We start from the raw sequence: 24616 nt of genomic DNA, 5'->3' as shown, positions 1-24616 counted from the left end.
TTCAACTTCCTATCTATGATCATTCCAAGATCCTTAGCCTAATCCCACCAACATAATATGACATTGGCTATCTAATCATGCCGAAGTGAATGACTTTACATTTATTGACATTGAACTGATACCCATTTTCTCATGCCCACATTTTCAGCCTATACAAATCATTCTGCAAAGACTACATATCAGCAGCATTCCTGATTACCCTACCTGTCTTTGCATCATCAGCAAATAACCGTATGTCACTTGTCATATCCTTCCCAATATCATTAATGTACAGATTGAATAACAGTGGACCAAGCACTGATCCTTGTGGTTCACCACTAGTTACCTTAAACCTTGCAGGCTCAAGGTTTAAGGTAACTTAAACCTTGAGTCTACCGTATACCACTTTTTGATATCTGTCAGTCAGCCATCTTCTTATCCATGCTAATATTGTATAACCCAAACCCGTTTTCTCCGATTTATGCAAGTCTGCTATGCTGTATTCTGTCAAAAGTCTTAGAAAAATCCAAAAGTATTATGGTGTATCCATTCCCCTTCCTGTTGCTTTCACCAGGTTGATAGCTTTTAATGAAATAGGCACTCATTAGCTGAACAACCTCTTCTGTAACTCTCATTCCATCTGGATTTAGAAGAGTTATTCTTTCATATTCATTCTTTCTATTACTTGTAGCATATCGATAGAATTCTTGTGAGTTGTCTTTATCACACAGAGCCAGTTTCTTTTCATACTCAGACTTTGCTTACTGTACAACAGTTGTGACTATTCTAGCCTGCTGCTTATAACATTCATAATGGATGTCATCCTTATTGTTATTATTATTATTACGGGCGACTCCAAGGAATCCTTAGACTCATTGAGGGAGGCCCTAAACATCATGTCCATCACAACTATTTGACATTCACACGGTATCTATCACACTTTGCCTTGAACTCATTCACTGTCATAGCACCCACAACAGATTCAGGCAGCTTATTCTACACATTCACCACTCCAAAAGTAAAAAACCCAGCTCTAACACCCTTACTAACCACACTCTTGCCCAACTTCCATGGATGTCCCCAAGTCCTCCCACCACCAGTCCTGTTCTCAAAAATATCCTCTGAATTAATCTATAGAAACCCTTCAGCAATTTGAATGTCTCAATCATATCTCCCCTTTATCTGCAATTTCTGCAACCCACAAACCTTCAACCTGTTTTCATAAGGTTCATTCCATAGACCTGCTATCAACTTGTTCACTCGCCTCTGGATCCTCTCAACCTCCTCCCCATCAAGAAGAAACCTAGGTGACCAGATCTGGGCACCCAGACCAGATCAATCTCCTGCAGTGCAGTTCCACCAGTATGAAATATTGTTGCTGATCTTTTCACCCCAAAATGCATAATAACCTTACATTTTGCCACATTAAATTGACATCCATTCTCCTTAGCCCAGACCTCCAATCTATCCAAATCATCCTGCAAAATTTTAATATCTTCTGCATTCACTATTGCCCTACCCAATTTAGCATCATCAGCGAACAAATGAACTGTTCTTATCAGATCCTTCCCTATATCGTTAATGAACAAATTAAACAGCAGTGGTCCAAGAATAGAACCCTGTGGCACACCACTAGTCACAGGCCGTCTTTTGGACCCTACTCCTGAGTAAACTACTCTCTGGTATCTCTCTATCAACCACCCTCCTATCCATCTCGCCAACCCTATATCCATTCCAATATATTGTACGTTACGGATTAGACTTCCGTGTGGTATCCTGTCAAAGGCCTTAGCCAGGTACAGCAGTATAACTATAAACCCATTACCCTTATCCAGTTCAGCCATCACTGTGTTATAAAACCTGAGCAAGTTACTGATGCATGATCTACCTTTCACAAAACCATGCTGTCCCCCATACAGTATCTCATTTTCATCAATCCATTCCTGTATTTTTCCCTTGAGTACTTTCTCCAAGACCTTGACAACAACTCCTGATATTCTGATCGGTCGGTAATTTACACAGTAGTCTTGGATCCTCCTTTATGCAGTAGAAGTGTTTTTCCCTCTTTCCACTCCTTCGGGACTAAACCAGACCCGAGACTCAGATTAAACAATAAGGGCAAGGGCACTGACAATTCTTTAGCTGCTTCACGTAAGACCCGTGCTGATATACCATCCAATGCCACAGATGCATTCACATTAAGGTCCTGTAATAGACTATCCACCTCCACTTCATTCACCACAATTCCCATATAAACTAATGGTTCCTTCAATGTCACCAGCTGGATGATATACTGTTGCAAAGTGCTCACTCAGTAATTCCACTATATCGATCGTATATAGTGGAATTCTCTCTACCATCGGCATTCCTTAAAATCATTCTGCCGTGTACAGTTTTTCTTTTACTATTGAAAGAACTGTTTAGGATTCTCTTTAGCTTGAATGGCTAATTTCCTTTCATAATCCGGTTTTGCTTTTCTCATCACACTCGTTATCATTCTGGCCTGCGTTTTATATCATTCATGTGCCTGCAAATCACCTTTCTCCTTAACACGTTCACTGCCACGCTACTTCGGCATCGTCTGTTACCGTACGCTGAGAAATTTCACTTCTTCAAGGTCAGTACAGTAATCTCGTTGCCAGCGGTAAGCTTCATATGAGTATACTCATAGTTGGCTTGTGCAGAGCACATACTATCTATGAGTATACACAGTTTTGTTGCTACCTCCACACGCCAAGCATTTTCACTTCTTCAAGGTCAGTACGGTAATCTCGTTACCAGCAGTAAGCGTCATATGAGTATACTCGTAGTCAGCTTGTGTAGCTCATATACGAACTATAAGTATACTTGTAATTGGCAGTGAACATGTTAAATTCCTTCCATAGTTGTTTCTGCAATTCAAATTTAATGGTGTTATTCATCCATTTAACCCCTACTTGATTTACTATTTGGACTCTAGGTATACTGTCAGCCATAACCTCCTGCAAATGCTCCTTGACCACTTCCCATGCCCCATCAACATCCAGCCCTTGCAGTTTTACATGCCATGGCACTGAACCAAGCAATCTCCTAAGCTTGTCATACTTGCCAGCATGGTAATTCCGCATGTAACCTCTCTTAATCGAAAATTTCACACATTTAGCCACCTCCCAGGTCAAGACCCTATGATCACTCTCACCAATAGGTGGCAACATGGTCATATTCATTATAGTCAAATTCTAAGATGCTATTACTAGGTCAAGCACTCTCAAACCGTTAGTATTTTCCATTACATGCTGTCTCAGATAGTTATCCCTCAGTAATTGGATAAAATCCAGTTCCTTCCTCACATGTGTCCTCTCCTCCTTCCAATCAATGTTACCAAGTTGAAATTTCCCATAATAATTACCTCCTTCCACTCATTTCATCAATTTGCTATGCATACTATCTCCATCATCTATTCCATCACCTGGTCTATAGCAGCACCCAACTGTACATTTTGTTCCGTTAATCTCAATCTCACACCAAATAACCTCAAATGAGCTCTTTTCACTAGCCTGCAATACAATGTCTATTCTTCTTGGTTGCAGTTCATCAGCTATCATCAATAACACTCCTCCCCCTATTTTATTCTCTCTGTCCCTCCTGAACACCCTATACCCTACACATTCTATCCCACTAACTATATCATCTCCTGTCAGCCATGTTTCACTAATGCCAATAACCTGTTCCCAGGAATAGCCAACCAAGGCCAAAAATTCTTCCTTCTTGTTCCTAATACTCCTGGCATTAGTATACATGAAATGCAGAGGTCCATTTGTCCCATCCCTATCTTGATGCATTATACTAACTATCCAGTTCTGAATTATTGTCTTTTGTACTGGTTCGGGCACATTATAAACATTCTTACACTCAACTGCCTCACTGATGTCTGCAAATACACTTCCTCCTGTTCTAAATAATTGTTCTAGTTTCCCTGATTTTGCACATCCACTCTCACTTCACTCAGCAATTCTTTTTTGAGTCTTCGCACATCAAACTCATTCAAATGTAAGCCATCCATCTTGTACAAATCCTTTCATCCATCAAAATCACTCCACACATCCACAAACTCGACACCACACCTTCTGCGTAACCTGCACATAAAATCATTTGCGATTATGGCCCTCCTTCTAAACTCTTCTCTCTCATACCACGGCAACAGACTCGCTGTCCTATCTCTGTCTCTTTTCTTTCGCTACCTCTAATATTTCCTTCAAGTCCTCTCTCATATCAAATTTACCTTCTTTCAAATCTTTCTCTCCCGCTATGACTATCATTTGTTTCACCCTCTGCCTCTGCGCTCTAATACTCTCACATCCTTATTCGCACCCGGTAAGTACGATTTAGTTAAACTCTCATGAAACATACCTCTTACTAACGAGTCACCGTACAACACTCTTTCCTTTATTTCTGAAACACTCTTGATCATACGCTTATTATTCCTTTCGTACACTTGCTTGTACACTTGCTTATTTCCGTTTGCCGAGGAACTAAGGAAAGAGCTTTGCAGTCTTTCCAACTGCTGCTTCGCCCTATGTATTACTTTGCATAACCATGCAATCTCACTCATTATGCAAACGGTATTCTGTCCACATCGTCCTTTTCTTATGAATCTCTTGCTTAATAAGATTACACATCCATTTGACTCCTACTCTATTTATCTTCGAACTCTCTGGATACATTCTGATATCACATCATTTAAGTATTGTTTAAATTCTTCCCATGGACTGTCGATATTCTTTCCATCCAGCAACTGATCCCATTCCACTGAACTCAGTTTACTCCTCAGTTGGTCATAATTTCCTGCTTTGTAGTTCAGCATGTAACCTTTTCTGAATGGAACATTCATAAACTTAGTCACTTCCCAAATGATTACTGCATGATCACTGCCACCAACTGGAGGCAGAATAGTTACGTCTTTAACTGACACGCCCTCTGACACTATAATCTAATCTAATCTAACACTCTTTGACCTCGAGTTCCTTCTGTCACATGCTGCTTGAGGAAGTTGTCCCGCAACAGCTCAATAAATGCATTTTCATTCTTCTCAGGAGATTCTATTGCTACCCAATCCATATTTGGATAATTAAAGTCACCCATTATGATTATTCTTTTTCACTCACCTTTTCTATTTAGTGATGCATTTCTTCATCACCAGCAACCGATCCTGGTGGATCGGTTGCTGGTGATGAAGAAATGCCAAAAGTTATAATGCTAAAAGTCATGCCAAAAGGGAATATTAAGGGAATATTACAAACTGTAGCATTCTCTTTGGCCCTCAGACACTTTGAATCCTGAATTGACTGCCTCATTCTATATTGTTGCCTGAGAGACTAGATTCTGCATTGTTTTTGTTCATTCACTTCATTGGTGCCTTAATACACACACACTCAATTGCATATGCCCTAATTGCTTTGTTTTCCTAACTTTGTGCTTCAACCCTCTCAGTGAGTAAAGCTCTCTCTCCGGACACTTCACTCTGAATCCATTTAAGTGCAGTCCATCAGCATTGTACAAATCTTTCTGTACATCAAACTCGGGTCATAAGTCTGCAAACTATGTATCATTCCTTCTGCACAACCTGCAAAAAATAGTGATTCATTAATTATTATTGTCCTCCTGTTAGTTCATCTCTGTCATAGAATGGCAGCAAATTCACAAACTCCACCCTCTCCTGTTGTTGTTGTTTTTTTTTCCAACAAGTCTTTCACATCCTCCTTCATATAATTCTCACCCCTCAGGTTATTGGTTTCAGCCAAAATAATCAATTCTTTCACCCTTCCCTTTCTGCCTTCTGACAGCATTACTAATATTATTAATTTTTTTACCAAGGGAACAAGATTTTCTTGCTCTTTCATGAAGACTTCTCTTATCATTGAATCACTGTATAATTATTTGCTTATGCTTTATTCTCTTGATTGTTCTTACAAGTTTAACTTGTATGTTAATGATATGGTGAAGATTTGGATGAAGATATTCAGTTGTTTGCAGATGATGCAAAGTTGGGTCAAACCATGAAAAGTAGTGAGGATGTTGTGACCTTGCAGGGAGACTTGAATAAATTGAGTGATTGGACATGGAAATGGGGATGTGAGTTCAATGTTGCAAAATGAAAGGTTTTAAAATTTGGAAAACAAAGATGGGATGCAGAATTTATGCTTGGTAAGGATATATTGAAGAAATAAAAGATCTGGGGGTGATAGTGGATAAGGATCTGAAATTTAGGGGACACATAGCCAAAATTGTGAAGACAATACAAAGGCTACTGGGAATGATGCGGAGGACACTGACATGTAGAAGTAGGGAGATTCTTGTTCCATTGTATAAGGCTTTGATTAGGCCACACATGGACTATTGTGCTCAGATTTGGTCACTTGGTTTTCAGAAGGATGAAGAGATGTTGGAAAGGGTCCACAGGTGACTGACTAAGGTAGTTTCTGACCTCTGGAATGTCGAGTATGAGGAAAGATTGAGGAGATGCAATCTGGTGGACAGGAGGATGAGGGAAGATATGATAGAGACCTACGACTTGGTAAGGGGTTGTTATAGGATCACTGCTGGAGAAGTTCTACAGAAAATAGTGGGAGGTCGGGGGAGAACCAGAGGTCATCCCTGGAAATTGTATAAAGAAGGTGTGAGTAGGGGAGTGAGAGGCAGGTTTTTTTCGTGCATAGTTGTAAATGATTGGAATGCTTTGCCTGAGAGAGTCTTTGACTCCATGAGGCCTTGGGTAATAATAATAATAATAAAGTTTCTTTTTGGCTTCAAATCTCTTTTTTTTTTTTTTCTGCTTTCAGTATAACTGACCACTTTCTCTTTCTGCAGCAAGTGGTTTGTTGTTTTATTTGAATATAGAAAAATCCAGTTAACCACATTGTAATCATTACTGTCTTAAATGCACATCACAGTAACTGAATGAGATGTTTTGAGGTTATCTCAAATTAATGACTAGTACCACTCAATCATTGATTTTTAGAACACTTGACTGACCCAGACAGAAACTCTTTTGTCTTCTTTCCTCTTACCATGCAATTCTGTTAGTGTGTTGAGAGTAAATTTAAACAACCTGGTCAATGCCACTGCCAGTTAATTCTCTTTCAGTTTTTTTGTTGTAATTCACAGGCAGATAACTTATCTAATTTTATTGCTGCATTCAGAATGAAATTTTGTAATAAACCTGAGTGCCTCCAGTTCATTTATATCTACTCTCAAATTTTTTCTCTATCCAAGACTTCATTCTTAAGAGTACACAGATGTTTATGCAGAAGTATCTCTACTTCAGACAGTCTATTCAATTAACATTTTAACACAAATTTCTTAGGAAGTACAAGCAAAGTGTTTTATGATAGATGAAGTAATTGCATTGTTAACTGTGCAATTTTTGTTCATTACATGAGTTACTAGTTTTCACAGCTCACTGCTGAATATATAATGTCATACATATTGAAATCATGTTCTGCTCGCTTGTTTATTTTTAATTATAAATGTTGATTTTTACTTAGGTGATTTTTATTTTTATATGAATCCCATTTACAAAAGGTCATTATTCTATGTTAATATTAGTGCAGTGAGTAGGAAAAGGATTAAATAATTCAGGAGTCTTACTATAATGACTAAACATGGAATTTTTTTCAAGCCACTTCAGGATTCTACTGAGTAAGACAGTTTTTGTTGTCTGGTGCAAAGTTACCACCTATGTAAGATTTTTGCATACTAGGCAACAAAAACTTACATCAGCTTCTATGTCACAGCAGGTTTTAATCCACACCGAGTTGGTTGGAAAGTGATTGTGCTATCCACTTGGCTAACCAGGCCAGCAATACAAATTTAAAGAACAGTGTTTTTTTTTTTTTTTTTCTTAATAGTACCAAATATATTTGTAATTAAAAGCTAACTAATGATTTTACATTTGGTAATAGTTAATATTAGTAAATAACAATTATTGCTTATATAATTAAGAAATAATATCAATACATTTTTAATATTTAAAAAGTATGAGAGTGTAATGAACCATTTTGGCTCAAATTAAAACAGTTTTGACTTCAGTTACAAAATGTGGCAGTCAAAGTATAATGATTGCAAAACAGGATAGCTATCAGATATTCATAACCTTCCAAATCCAGTTTGAAGGCTCTTTCAAAATTTTGAATAGTTGCTGTTGTATTTTTATTTCATAATACAGTTATGAACAGAAAGTATAGTTTAATAACCCTGTTATTTTTTGCTTATTTCTTCTTTAGTTTGTTTTGTTTTTATTTACTGAATGTTAAACTGATTTTTTGACTGTGCATGTTGTGTTCAACGTAGTTTGTTTTTAATTAATATTATCTGTATTACACATAACAGCACTAACATTATTAATCAGATCAAGCATATTTCAAAATCTCAATTATTTTAATTTAAATAAAAACAAACTTTTCAAATGTAGTTTGAAATGAAAGTGTCACACACAGCAAATCTGAAACTTTTAGGATAGATAAAAAAATACGATAAATGCAATATTTTGTATTTATACATTTTTAATAATAAAGTGCCTGCTTCTTATAAATCATGTAATTATAAATCATAGTGAATATTTATGCAACATTATCAATATTCTGTATCTCCCACATAAACTGAATAATACTGAAATTTATGATTCAAAGTAGTTATGCTATGTAGTGTTAAAGGAAAAGCAATAATTATCCTTTGGTAGTAAGTAGTAATATGCTTTTATCTATAAAAAATATTTGAAAGTATTTCCTTTTAGGAAATACTTTCAAAGAAAAAAGGAAATAGTTTAAAATAACCTATATTGCAACCCATAATGATTAAATTTTTAGATATTATTTTCTTCATTTTTTTACTTATTGACAACTAACAAAGATGTATTATTTCTTTTATTTATTAACCTTTTACTTTCTCTGCTTGAGTTACTTGTTCCTCCTTTGTTTGTGTTTTCTCGCATGGATTTCCAGATAACAGTGCCTGACATCTGTACACCTATTTGTTTCTCCCTTTTATTTTCATGTAAGTATGCATTTTTGTTTTTGTTTATTTTATTTATTAACACATCACAGCATTAGGACCACTTTGTGATTAAATTAAATTACATCTAAATCACTATTATATCATTTAATCTATACAGTACACTCAAAATATTTTGACAACCCCTGTTATTTCACCATGGGCCATTCCACTCTGCCAAGTGGGTGATCATATCACAGTAAAAGCCAGCATACATGATATTAAAGATGTGTTATATACTGTAAATTTAAAATTGTTGATTGATGACAGTATCTACAGGATATTATTATTATTACCCAAGATCCCATGGAGTCAACACACAGCTCATCATACCGTGCTTTAAACACACTCAAATTCTCTGCAGACACCACACTCTCAGGCAAGGCATTCCAATCATTCACAACTCTGCATGAAAAAAACCTGCTTCTCACTCCCCTCCTCACACCCTCTTTATACTGTTTTCCAGAGATGACCTCTGGTTCTCCCCTGATCTCACTATTTTCTGTAGAACCTCTCCAGCATTTATCCTATAACAACCCCTTAATAACTTGTAGGTCTCTATCATATCTCCCCTCTTCCTCCTATCCACCAGACTCTGCAAGTTGCATCTTCTCAATCTTTTCTCATACTCGACATTCCAGAGGTTAGAAATTACCTTAGTCAGTTACCTGTGGACCCTTTCCAACATCTCTTCATCCTTCTGAAAACCAGGTGACCAAATCTGAGCACAATAGTCCATGTGTGGCCTAATCAAAGCCTTATACAATGGAGCAAGAATCTCCCTACTTCTACAAGTCAGTATTCTCTGCAGCATTCCCGGAAGCCTTTGTGTTGTCTTCACAATTTTGGCTATATGTCCCCTAAATTTCAGATCCTTATCCACTATCACCCCCAGATCTCTTATTTCCTCCACCTCCAACAATATATCCTCAGTAAGCATAAATTCTGCATCCCATTTTTATTTACCAAATTTTAAAACCTTACATTTTGCAACATTGAACTCACATCCCCATTCCCGTGCCCAATCACTGAATTTATTTAAGTCTTCTTGTAAGGCCACAACATCTCTACTCTTCATGGTTCGTCCTAACTTTGCATCATCTGCAAACAACTAAATATCTCCATCCAAATCTTCACCAATATCATTATTATACAAGTTAAACAGCAATGGCCCTAAAACAGACCCCTGAGACACACCACTAGTACCTTTCCTTTTCCTGGATATCGTTCCCTATACACAACTTGTTGATGCTTATCAGATAGCCAGTCTCCAATCCAATGCACCAATCTAATATTCAACCCCATCCACTTCAGTTTGACTATTAACTTATCATGCAGCAATATATCAAAAGCCTTTGCAAAATCTAAGTATATTGCTGTGTATCCCTCTCCTCTGTCCATGGAAGCAGTCACCTTATTGTAATAAGTAAGTAGATTACTAAAGTATGACCTCCCTTTAGTAAATCCATACTGTCCATGAAAGATAATACCATTGTAGTCAATCCAATTCTGAATCCTAGTTCTCACAAACTTCTTCAACAACTTAACTACAACACTGACACACAGATAGGCCTATAGATATACCTGAAAGGCATCAGTGAATCACTGAAGACTGGTAAAAAGTTATTTTTTCAGATGAATCTCATTTTCATCTCTGCTGTGTAGATGATCAGTGGAAGTTTAGGTAAAAACTTGAGTAGAAAAATCATTGTCCAGTAGAAACAAGCAAGCAGCAGCAGCATTACATGTGAAAATTGCCTGGAAGTCTCTCTCTCTCTCAGCTCTGACATCCATAGACCAAACTGTGACTACTAAAAAGTACCTATCTGTTTTGACTGATCAGGCACACTCCTAATGGTGAGTCTTCCTAAATGGTATGTGGGAGTTTCCAGCAGAATATTGTGGTGTGCTGTGTTGTCAGAATAATTCAAGAGTGGTGTGTCAAACACTACGATATTCAGGTGTTGCCATTCGTACTATAGTTGAATCCCTTAGAAGATCTGGAATTATGTGGATTGAGAGATCCTGTGTTGAATCCTTCACCCATGAAGAATCTCAGATCTACATGAAGCAATTTGACAATATGCTATAGCTACAACATTCAAATGCTTACGTAAGTTCATGCCATGCTGCATAGCAGCAACTCAAGCAACAAGGAGAGGAACTGTGAACTGTTATTATTCACATCTGACCTCCAAGGAGTCAGAAACTCATCATGGCAGATACATGCCATCACACACAAAGCTTATCCAACTGTGCTTTAAACTGATTCAATGCTATTGACATTTGCAACACACTCAGGCAATGCATTCCAATCAGCAACCATTCTCCAGGCAAAGAATCTGCTCCTCACACCTCCTTATACAGTTTCCTGGGATGATCTTTTGATTAACTCCCTTCTCCCATTGTATGAAAAATTTCTTATATATCAACTTGATAATAACAACTCCTGACTAACTTATATGTCTCAGTCATATTACTCCTTCTCCTATTCACAAGGCTTTGCAGTTTACATTCTTTCAATCTGTCTTCATAGTCCACATTCCAAAGTCCACTAACCACCTTTGTGAATCTTCCCTGGACCCTTTGTAACATATCCTCATCACCTGAAAACCCAGTGACCAAACATGCACAATAATCCATATGAGACCTGATCAAGGCTTTATACAATGGAATCATGACCTCTTCATTTCTGCACGTCAAGATTCTTTCCATTGTTGCCAATATCTGATGAGACAACATCACAACTTATCAATGTAGCCCCTGAATTATAGGTCCTTGTCCACCACCACTATCAGATCTTCAAACTTTCGGAACCTTACACTTTGCAACATTGAACTGACAGTTCCAATTACTTGCCCGTTTATACAATTTGTTAAAGTTCTCCTGTAAGGCCATAACATCTGCTTGACTCTGCATTGCTCTTCACAATTTTGCATCATCATTATCTGCAAACAGTTGCATACCAGTTAAGCCCATCCCAGTATCACTAATGTACAAATTGAAGAACAATGGCCCCAATACAGGCCCTTGCAACACACACCACTAATGACTTTCCTCTTTCAGGATATTGCACCCCATCTATATAACTTTCTGATACCAATCTGACAGCCAGTCACTGATCCAACTCTCAGAAGTCTTTTATCTGATCTCATCCATTTCAGTTTGTTTAACAGCTTGTCCTGTGGCAGTCTATCAAAAGCTTTTGAAAAATCTAAATGTACCACTGTATATGCATCTCCCATGTCCAAGACATTAGTCACCTTGTTATAGAACATAAGTAATTTAGTAAAGCATGATCTCCCTTTAATAAATCCATGCTGACAAGCACAGAGAATGCTGCTGTTATCAACTCATTTCTGTATCCTAGTTCTCACCAGTCTCTCCAGTACCTTAACCACAAATCTGGATATACAGATTATTATTATTATTATTATTACGAGCAACTCCAAGGAGCCCACAGACTTGTTCAACATTCACAGAGTATCTGTCATACCTCACCTTGAACTCATTCACAGTCATGGCACCCACAACAGACTCTGGCAGCTTATTCCACTCATTCACCACTCTCCAAGTAAAAAACCTAGCTCTTAACACCCTTGCTAACCACATTCTTTCCTATTTTCCATGGATGACATTTAGTCCTCCCACCACCAGTCCTCTTCTCAAAAATATCTTCTGAATTAATCTTATAGAAACTCTTCAGTAATTTGAATGTCTCAATCATATCATCCCTTTTCCGCCTATCAACCAATTTCTGCAACCCACAAATCTTCAACCTGTTCTCATAAGGTTCATTCCATAGCCTTCTATCATCTTGGTCACTCATCTCTGGATCCTCTCCACCTCCTCCCCATCAAGAAGAAACCCTGGCACCCATATCTGGGCACAGTAGTCTAAATGGGGTCTTATCAAGGCTCAATACAGAATAGAGGAACAATAACTTGTTTGTCTCTGCTTGTTAAAGTATTTTTCAGCAACAAAATGATTTGATGACCTGATTTAGCCACTTTTGTGATGTGCCTCCTAAAATTTCAATTCCCTATCTGCCAACACTCCCAAATCCCTGGCCTCATCAATCTCCTGCAGTACGGTTCCACCAATGTGATATACTGCTGCTAATCTTTTCACCCCAAAATGCATAACCTTACACTTTGCCACATTAAATTGACATCCATTTTCCTTAGCCCAGTCCTCCAAACTATCCAAATCATCTTGCAAACTTTTCACATCCTGTGCACTCACTACTGCTCTACCCAACTTTGCATCATCAGCAAACAAGTGAGCGCTTCCTCTCAGATCCTTCATTATATCGTTAATGAACAAATTGAAAAGTAGTGGTCCAAGAACAGAACCCTGTTGCACACCACTAATCACAGGCCGTCTTTTGGAATCTACTCCTGAATAAACCAGTCTCTGGTATCTCTCCAGCAACCACCCTATCCATCTCACCAACCCTATATCCATCCCCATATGCTGCAGTTTACCGATTAGAATTCCATGTGGTATCCTGTCAAAGGCCTTAGCAAGGTCCAGCAGTATGACTGTAAACGAATTACCCTTATCCAGTTCAGCCGTCACTGTGTTATAAAATGTGAGCAAGTTACTGAGGCATGATCTACCTTTCACAAAACCATGTTTTCCCCCATACAGTATCCCATTTTCATCTATCCAATCCTGTATTTTTCTCTTGACTAATTTCTTCAAGACCTTGACAACGATTCCTGATATGCTAATCAGTCAGTAATTTACAACAGTAATCTTGGAACCTCCTTTATGCAGTGGAACTATTTTCCCCTCTTTCCATCCCCTCGGGATTAACCAAGACCCGAGACTCAATTAAACAAAATGGTGAAGGGCACTGACAATTCTTTAGCTGCTTCATGTACGACACAAGCTGGTATACCATCCAATCCCACAGATGTATTGACATTGAGGTTTTGTAATAGACTATTCACCTCCACTTCATTCACCACAATTCCCATATAACGAATTGGTTCATTCATTACTGCAATGTTACCACCTGGATGATATACTCTTGCAAAGTGCTCGCTCAGTAATTCAACTATATCAACTGATTTGGTTACCTCCCTACCATCGGCATTCTTTAAAATCATTCTGCCATATACATTTTTTCTTTTATTTGCAACATATCGAAAAAACTGTTTGGGATTCTCTTTAGCCTGCATGACTAATGTTCTTTCATAATCCGTTTTTGCTTTTCTTAGCACGCTCGTTACCCTTCTGGCCTGCGCTTTATACTGTTCATGTGCCTGCCGGTCACCTTTCTCCTTAATTTCCCTCCACAGTTGTTTCTTTTTTTGCAGCTCAAGCTTAATTATTCATCCATTGAACTCCTACTTGATTTATTATTCATACTCTAGGTATACAGTCAGTCATTGCCTCCTGCAAACACTTCTTAATCACCTCCCATGCACTATCAACATCCAGCCCTTGCAGTTTTACATGCCACAGAACTGAACCAATCAAACTCCTAAGCTTGTCATACTTACCAGCCCAATAATTCCACATGTACCCTGTCTTAATTGTAAATTCCACACCTTTAGCCACCTCCCAAGTCAAGACCCTATGATCACGCTTACCAATTAGTGGCAACATGGTCATATTTGTTACGGCCAAATTCTCAGATGCAATTACTAGGTCAAGCACACTCTGATCCTAGTATTTTCCATTACATGCTGTCGCAGATAGTTATCCCTTAATAATCGCATAAACTCCAATTCCTTCCTCCCATGTGTCCTCTCCTCCTTCCAATCAGAGTTACCATAGTTGAAATCTCCCATAATAATTATCCTCGTTCCACTCATTTTTTCTATTTGCTTATGCATACTATCTCCACCATCTATTCCATCATCTGGTGTATAGCAGCACCCAACTGTATATTTTGTTCTGCTAGTTTCAATCTCACACCAAATAGCCTCAAATGTGCTCTTTTCTCTATCCTGCAGTTCCACTTCCATTCTCCTTGGCTGTAGCTCATCAGCTATCATCAATAACACTTCTCCCCCCATTTTATTCTCCCTGTCACTGCAGAACACACACCCTTCACATTCAATCCCACTACCTATATCATCTTCTGTCAGCCATGTTTCACTAATGCCAATAACCTGGCAGAACTGCCAATAAGGCCAAAAATTCTTCCTTCTTGTTCCTAATACTTCTGGCATTAGCATACATGAATTGCAGAAGCCTATTTGTCCCATCCCTATTTTGATGCCTTATACTAACTATCCCATTCTGATTTGTTGTCTTTCGTACTCGCTCGGGCATATTACACACATTCATACACTCAACTGTCTCCCTAAAGTCTGCATATCTACTTCCCGCCCCTTAATAACTCTAATTTCCCTGATTCTGCACATCCACTTCCACTACATTCAGCAACACCTTTTCAAATCTCCGTACACCAAATCCATTCAAATGTAAACCATCCATCTTATATAAATCCTTTCGGCCATATCGAACTCACTCCACACATCCACAAATTCCACACCACACCTCCTGCATAATCCATGCATAAAATGATTAGTATTTATGGCCCTCCTTCTATACTCCTCACTGTCATACCGTGGCCACAGACTCATCCTCCTAACTCTCTCATGCTTCTCTTTTGCTAACTCAAGCAATTCCTTCGAATCCTCTCTCATAGCCATTTTGTCTCCTTTCAAATCATTTGTACCTGCTACTACTATCAATTCTTTCACCCGTTGCTTTTGCATTCTAATTGACTTGCTTACATCCTTATTCGCACCAGGTTGGTACGATTTTGTTAAACTCTCAACTATCACACCTCTTACTAAAGAATCTCCACACAACATGCACTCTTTCATTTTGTTTACACTCACTATCACACTCTTATTTTTCCTATCATACTTTTGCCATTTATTAGTTGGTACGCTCGGTAAACATTTTTGCCAATGCTCCAGCTGCCAATTTGCCCTGTGTATCGCTCTGCGTAACCGTGTGATCTCACTTATTGCATCAGTCTCATCATTTTTATTTTATGTTAATTCATTCATTCGTTCTGTATTTTTACCTTCATTCTCACTTTCAATGCCACTCTCACAGCTATCTGGTACTACCTCGCAAATATCACTATTCATACCTCGCATATCACTATTTTCTACATTCTCACTTTCAACAACGATATCACTCTCACGACCTGAAACACTCTTTAAATCCTCACATTCCTTACACTTTCTGCACACATTCACTCCACTATTGTTGTTTAACCAGACGCCAACCGCTCTCCTAAATGCATACATTTCGCAAATGGTACACTGAATCAAATCCTTTAAATTAAAATTTTTAGACAAAGGTGGCAACCTGGACACCATCTTTGTATTCCTCTTTATGGGGGCCATGTGCACAAATAATCGTGTCTATCAATTTATTAATTAAAATACTCAAAAAACATACAAAAATCACCCAGACACACTAAGATACGAAAAGTAAATAATACTATGTAAGATTCAAGCAAATTTACCAATTATTACTCAAAATAATACATATCTGTTCAGGAGCTCTTTACAAACACTACACAACATGTAGCCCTTTGTCACCACAACCATATCACTCCCTTCATGCAGTGGAACGATTTTACCTTCTTTCCACTCCCTTGGAAGTTGTGCTGTTGCAAGATTTATTAAACAGGCATGCCAATGTTACCGCCAATTCCCAGGGATGTTCTCTTAAGACAAATAGTAATATATCATAAAATTTTATTGCCTTATTGACATCAAGCTTATTTATTTCCTCATATACATAATGCTCACTCACAATATAGTAATCCTCTCCAATGTCCTCTACACTTGAGTTTTTCATGATTTCATCCTGGTGAGGATGAAACACCCTTATAAATTGTTTACTGAATACCTCAATGATGTTTTCTGTTGCCATTACCATTCTAATATTTTAATCCATTAACATCATCTTACCATAATCATTCTTCCTTCTACTTGCCAGATATCTAGAAAACTCTCTAGGGTTTTACTTTGCCTGATTTGCTAATTTCTGCTCATAATATAGTTTTTCTGTTCTTATCAACTGAGTCACCTTCCTAGCCTGCTCCTATTGCTACCTTTATTTATCTATTAGCTCCACAATATCAGCTTCTTCCAAATTTCACGTTTAACTCCTTTCTTCATCTATTTGATACCTGCTTCATTCAGTCCTTTAACCTTTGGAATATATTCACATATTGATATTGTTAAATATCTTTTGATCAGTTCCCATGTAGCATTTATTTCCCTGCTGCTTAACACCTCATTTCTTGCTATAGCTCCAAACTGTCTCCTAAGATTTTCATGATCACTAGCCTTCTAATCCCATACATATCCTTTCCTCACAGAAGTCTTCATATGGCTAGCCAAAACCCAGGTGATCACCTCAGGATCACTCTCACTAACTGGAGAGAGCAAAATCCCACTCACAATCACATCCCCTGATGAAATGATCAGATCTAAGACTCTCAACCGTTGGGTGCTCTTCTTTACATACTTCCTGAGATAGTTGTCTCTAAAGAACTCAATAAATTCATTTTCCTTATTCCAAAATACTATCTCTTCATTCCAATCTATACTGCCATAATTAAAATCACCCATAATAATCACTCTTTCCATGTTCGCTAACCAAAGTTGCTCGTACATTTCTTCATCATTTCCCTTTACATTCCTATAGCAGTATTCAACTAAATATCTTCCTGTCAACTTCCCCCTCACATCACACTGTCTCAAAAATATTGCAGTTATTTACTATTTACATGTTCCAAATTACAAATTCCACTAGACTAAAGGTATATATACAATACATTAGTCCTACCAGTCCAATTGTATGGAAGTGAAATCTGGAAAATAAAACAAAAAGACAAACAAAGATTAATAACAGCTGAAATGAAGTTTATGAGAAAAACTACAACGCATACTCTATTTAATCACAGAAGAAATGAAAAAAATATGAAAGAATTAAACCAGGAATCAGTAATAAAAAAAATTAAAAAAATATAAACACAAATGGATGGAACATGTTGAAAGAAGGAAAACAGAAAGATTACCAAAACAAGTCTTAAATTACAAACCATTAGGAAAAAGAAAACCAGGACGTTCTCTTAAGAGATACAATGACTTCTAAGGCCGGAACAGGCCACTCTAGGTCTAAATCCTTGATAGGCATAATGATGATGATGATGATGATGATATTCCATCTTACTTTGTGAAGATATAATTTGCCTATCATCAACACCCCCCCCCTCTCCCTCCTTGTCTTTTCTATTCTCACAGAAAACATCACAGCCTTAAATTTTTATTCATGTCAGGATATCATCCTTATCCAACCATGTTTCACTTATCCCAACAATTTTTGGGTGTGTAAACTCAGTCAATGAAACCATTTCATCTCCCTTATTTCTGATACTCTTGGCATTTGTAAGATTATATAGCAATTTACTTTTACATCTATAACCTCTCCTACCCCAGCCACTTGTAGGTTGTGATTTCCCCACACCTAGCCATTCCGAATGCTTTTTGCTACTTACCCTATTTATCTATCTGTTTAGACTCAACTATACTCCTTTCATCCTAGGCCATCCCATTCCCATAATCATATACTACTATACATATAACCATCCCCATACACACATTCACTACTACTATTTCCAACCTCTACTCTCCTTATACCATGTCTGTGTCCACTCTGACTTCCCTTATCCCTGTATTTCCTTGTCCATCTTGCATTCTCATTCTATCATTATTACTCAATATTATTATTCTCATTTACAATCACTCCAGTCTCACCATTTACTCTCTCTCCTGATCTTGTGCTTCTCCCCTTACTTCCTCTGTTCTCTTGCTCACTGCTCACATTACTCGTTCCTCCTTGCAGCAATAGTCTCTCCAACTGACTCATGCCAAATCCATTCAAATGCAATCTCTCATTTTGTACATTTCCATCTCAACTTTGTGAAGACATAATTCGCCTATCAACAACCCCCATCCCTTCTTGTCCTTTCTATTCTCACAGAAAACATCACAGCCTTAAATTTCTATTCGCATCAGGATATCATCCTTTAAATGCATCCCACACAATCACAAACTTTACTCCTTTCTCCTCATGCAGCTCTGCCAACATATTATTCATGATCCCATTCATTATCTCAACTCAAAGTTATTATATCTATGAGACACAATGACTACCTTTACTACCTTACTAATGACTGTTATCTTTTACTCTCCTCAACAACCTCTTAATATCCACTCTTACACGCTCTTTATATCCAGCCAAATCATTTGTATCAACAACCACTATCAGGATGGTGGTCATAATATTTTGAATCAGACTGTGTATATATTAAACAGCATGTCTGATACATCTTACAAAAATTATTTTTTAATTATGAAACATATATATGTACATAGCTAATTGAATTTCTTTTATATCTTTGTGAAAATATATTCCCTCTGTACTAATTACATAAATATATTATTAATCACATAAGAAATATGTAAAATTATCTTTCTTTTTTAAAGTCAAGTTCAGAATTATTCTTAATCTACTTATCAGTATTTTGTTAATTTTTATATTTGTAGAAAAGTTTGCAGAGTGTGTGTGCGTGTTATGTAAATCAGTCATTCCTATATCTGTCTAGCATCTGGAAAATATAGTGGTGGCTCTATTCTTCAACAGTAGTTTCCTTATAAATCTCCACATGCATTGTTTAAGTACAGTCATCTCTCGACTTACGTGGGGGGTTCCGTTCCATCCGGCAGGACGTAAGTTGATACATTAAATCAACAGAGGTATAGGGGTTAGGGACTTAACATTAATAAGTATACTGTCATTTTAATTTTTAAACCTTATTATAAAACTGTACTGTGCGTTACTGCTGCTATAAAATAACAGGAGAATAATCACCTAAATCTTCCTCCACAATCACATCTTCATTACCTTCCCTATGTGAAGGACCAAGCTGTGGCTCTTCTGTTTTAACCTTTTTTTTTTTTTTAATCTTTTTTTTAATGAAAATGTCCAATGTGCTTTGCTTCTTCCTCTTCTTCTTTTTGTTAATAACAAGCAAACACATCATGTACTTTCCTTTCTAGTAATAAATAGGGGGGTGCTTAAGGGTCAAAGCTGTATAACTGAGAGGAGACCTCCACATAGCCTTTAAAGGAATGCGGAGAACCAACCAGGGCTTCTGACCTAATGTCCAATCCTCACCTTCTCGTGGTGCACCCTGTTGGGTATCTACTTTGATACTGAACGAACGAGGATGGGCTGGCAATTTGGGATTTAGCTGACCAAATTGTATTCTTATTGGTTAAACCAAAATATAGAATGATGGTACAACATGACAAAATTTCATGCCGGCTGGGGCGTCGCCCGGTTAAACAAGGCCCCCGTTGTTTTCGCCAGGGAACCAGGGCGAACAGTGAAAAGTCAGCTACTGGAACAAATCTGAAAACAAACCCCAACTCAACATCACCAGAGTTAAAGATCGGTACTATCAACGTAAGAAGCCTGAATGGCAAAGAAATGGAGCTAGCTGAGGAATTAGATAAGTACCAGATCGACATAATAGGGGTGACTGAAACAAAAAAGACCAAAACTGGTGAGATCTTTCTGAGCAATAAATACAAAATGTTATATTCAGGCAATAACAATCAAGGAAAAGAAGGAGTAGCCATAGTATTCAACACAAAATACGAGGCTAATCTTCTTGAATGGCAGTCAGTCTCAAGTAGAGTAATGTGGGCAAATATGAGAATGGGGAACTGGACAATGAGACTTATTTGTGCCTATGGTCCCACAGAAGGTTCTACTAAGGTAGAAGTGGAGGAATTTTTTGAGGCTTTAGAAAAAGCAACTGACACAATGAAAAAGGAAAAGTTGGTCCTTGTTGGGGATCTAAATAGTAGAGTAGGAAATGATTGTGAGACATACAAAAATATTTTGGGAAAATTTGGAGAAAAGAGCAAAGCTAATAATAATGGCAAATATCTGTTGGATTTCTGCTCAGGACATAGACTGGTTATTACTAACACCATGTTCCAACATAAAAATGTGCACAAATTCACATGGAGAGAAGAGGCTAGGAATAAGAAAAGTCTCATTGACTATGTTATTGTTGATAGTGATGTTTTCTCCCTGGTGCAGGACACCAGAGTGTACAGAGGATTTGAAATTGGAAGTGATCACTATTTAGTCTTGAGCAGGATAAAATTGAATTTCATATTGAAAAGAATAACATGTAAGAAAGTTTTAAAGCGAATAAAAGTTGAGCAGCTCTCAGATGTAAACTGTAGACTAAAATACAGAAATATTATTGAAAAGAAAATGAAAGAGTTTGAGAACAGGAATCAAACCTTGGAGATTCAGTGGCAAACTCTGAAGGAAGCATTGATTGATTCTGCCAGAGAGGCATGTGGTGAGGTTGTGTGCAAAGATAAAAAAATCAGAACTCCCTGGTGGACACAGGAAGTTAAAGAGGCAGTGAAGGAAAAGAAGAAAGCATATCAAAAGTTCCTGGCAAATAAGTCAGCTTTTACTCTTACAGAATACAGAGACAAATGTAAGAAAGCTAAACAGTGTGTAAAACTAGCTAAACAAAAGTCATGGGAGGACTTTGGCAAGAATATAGAAAATAAATATCAAGAAGGTGGCAAAATATTCTGGAGGTTGTTGAAGAAGCTTAGGAATGGAGGAAAGAGTGCTGTAAAAGGAATTAGAGATGATAAAGGTGAAATGAAAACAGGAGAAAAAGATATCCTTGAAGTATGGAGTAATTACTTTGAAAAACTGCTAAATGAAACAAGTAGTGATGACAGCACAGTGATAAAAAACACTGACCAGGCATACAGTCAGGAATACATATCCATACTTGAAGTAGAAAAAGCCATCAAAGGCTTGAAATGTGGAAAGGCAGCAGGAGTAGATGATATTCGACCAGAAATGCTGAAGTATGGTGGTATAAGAGTCTTACAGTGGCTGCACTGCATAGTTCAGAAAGCCTGGACAGAGGGACGAATTCCCGATGATTGGAGTAGAGCTCTCATAGTACCCATATATAAAAAGGGAAATAAAACTGAATGTGAGAATTACAGAGGTATTTCCCTACTGAGTGTTCCTGGCAAGATCTATGCAAGTATACTTGAGAAACGGTTGAGAAGAATTGTGGAAGAAAAGCTTGGTGAAGAACAAGCTGGATTCAGGCCAAATAGAGGCTGTCAGGATCAGATCTTCACTTTACGACAAATAGTCGAGAAAGCATGGGAATATAACAAAGATCTGTATTTAAGTTTTGTCGATTTGGAAAAGGCATATGACAAGGTGCCAAGAGAGAAGCTATTCAATACGCTGCAGTTATATGGTGTCAATGGGGCATTATATCAAGCAATACTCAGTCTTTATTTGAGATGTGAGTCAGCAGTTAGAATTGAAGGAAGTACAGGAAGATGGTTTAATGTTAAATCTGGTGTGAGACAAGGATGTACATTATCCCCTCTGTTATTCATTATCTATATGGATCACATTATGAAGGAATGTGGTATTAAACCTGATATCAAAATTGGAGATGTTAATGTCAGCTCTTTGCTTTATGCGGATGATGTTATACTTCTAAATAAATCCGCTACAAGTCTGCAAGATTCTCTGACTAAATTGAATAGCTGTTGTAATAGATATGGTATGAAGGTCAGCAATAAAACGACAAAGACAATGAAAATAGGCAGAATCATTGAAAATGTCAACTGTGTTGTGAATGGAGAACCTGTGGAACAAGTAAAACATTTCAGCTACTTAGGCACAATTTTTACTGAAGATGGTAAACTAAATATAGAAATAGACAACAGAATCAGCAAAGCTGGTATCGTGGGAAGTCAATTGAATAAATTCATATGGAATAAGAAAGAAATTAGTCAGAACACTAAATTAGCTGTATACAAGACTGTGTTCAAACCAATTTTAACTTATGGATCTGAGAGCTGGGTCAGAAGTAAAACACTTGACCAAAGACTAGAGACCGCAGATATGATGGCATCTATGGCAATATCATATTAAAAATGAGGATATTAGGAAAGAACTTGACATTGTCAGCATCCAGGAATGCGTTAGCAGAGCTAATCTCAGATGGTATGGTCACTTAAATAGAATGGGAGAGGAAAGATTAGCAAAACTAGTGTTCTCTGCCAGGTTGGCAGGAAAACGACCCAGAGGAAGACCAAGATATAGGTGGATTGATACGGTACAAAGTGCCTTAGACGATAGAAATATAAGATCTGATAATGTTGGAGTCTTGACAAGTAACAGACTGATTTGGAGGAAAATTGTCGATAGGAAGTTAGTAATGATGTAATTTTTTCATGTAGTACTGTCATATCCTGTACACCCCTTGAGGGTACATGGCAGGAATTTGATGATGATGATGATGTAATAAATAGCATTCAACATTGGGGTCCATGTCTTCAACAATTTTGAGAACATCGCTAACTGTAGAGAGCATTTCTGCAAGACCCTTCACTGTGAATTGTTCAACTATCTCTCCATGTTTCTCTTTTTCCTCTTCCTTTTCTCGTTCTTCCTCTTCTGCAACATGTTGTTCCTCCAGTTCGACCAATTCTTCGTTGGTCAACTTTTCAGGGGCAATTTCTATTAGTTGAACTATGTCATCATCATTCACTTTGAGATTCAGATTGTTTGCTAGGCCCACTATTTCTTCACTCAATTTACAGAGGTCTTCATTTTTTTCAAAACTTCCAATATCATGCACAAACCTTTTTAAGGTCTTTTTCCAAATGCTCATACATTGAGAGATCACTTTTCCCAAACTACAGCAATATTTTTAATAGCATGATAAATATTGAATGCTTTCCATAATTGCATGAGAGTCCGGTCCTTTCCTTCAGTAGCAGAAATGACTTGTGAAAAAGTTCTCCGTAGATAATAAGCCTTAAACACTGCAAGATCTCCCTGATCCATTGATTGGATCAATGAAATGGTGTTTGGAAGGAGAAACATGACCTTAACTTGGTGAAGGTCATCAATATGGATGAGCTGGAATAAAATAAAATAAAATAAATAAAGCATAATAAAAATTTTAAATTCTACATTTTTTCACATAATAGCTTTCCGTTTCACTTGCATTACAGTTGATTAAGGCATCCACAAACAATTTTTGAGTCATCCACAGCTTCTTATATTTCCACTAATGAACTGGAAGAGTATGCTTCCTAATGTTTTTGAAGGCTCGTGGATTCTCACTGTGCCATATCACAAATGGTTTCAGTTTATATCCAGCCACATTACTCCCTAACAGAATCGTAACACAGTCTTTAAGAGCTTTGAAACCAGGCATAGATTTTAGGTTTTTGTGCATGAATTGTCCGCTCAGGCATTTTTTTTATCGAAACTTGTCGTTGCTTTGTCACTATCGTTGCACTTGCAACTTCTTTTCAAGATCCATTGCTCGCCTCTTTTTATGTGATTCTTCACTAGGTTTTTAACTGGGCATGTAGGGGCCATGTTGCACAAAATATCATGAAATTAATACACAATATACACAAATAACCTATTTTTTAAACACAAAATCAACAGAGGA

General features: G+C 37.4%; 1 protein-coding gene across 1 annotated transcript in view; it reads left to right on the top strand.

Annotated features, from left to right (window-relative positions):
• The window catches only part of LOC150095898 (uncharacterized), a 308002-nt gene that overhangs the window by 237393 nt on the left and 45993 nt on the right, over positions 1 to 24616 (top strand). The window contains exon 6 of the mRNA XM_090409558.1: positions 8958 to 9009. Within this exon, the coding sequence (XP_090265684.1) occupies positions 8958 to 9009 (52 nt within the window). The remainder of the gene's footprint in view (positions 1 to 8957; positions 9010 to 24616) is intronic.

This window comes from Typopeltis vanoorti, chromosome 19 (genome assembly GCF_054136105.1).
Source record: "Typopeltis vanoorti isolate ZY-2024b chromosome 19, IOZ_Tvanoo_1.0, whole genome shotgun sequence".
Taxonomy (NCBI): domain Eukaryota; kingdom Metazoa; phylum Arthropoda; class Arachnida; order Uropygi; family Thelyphonidae; genus Typopeltis; species Typopeltis vanoorti.
Note: the sequence above shows the minus strand (reverse complement) of the source record. Positions and strands in the feature narration are given on the sequence as shown.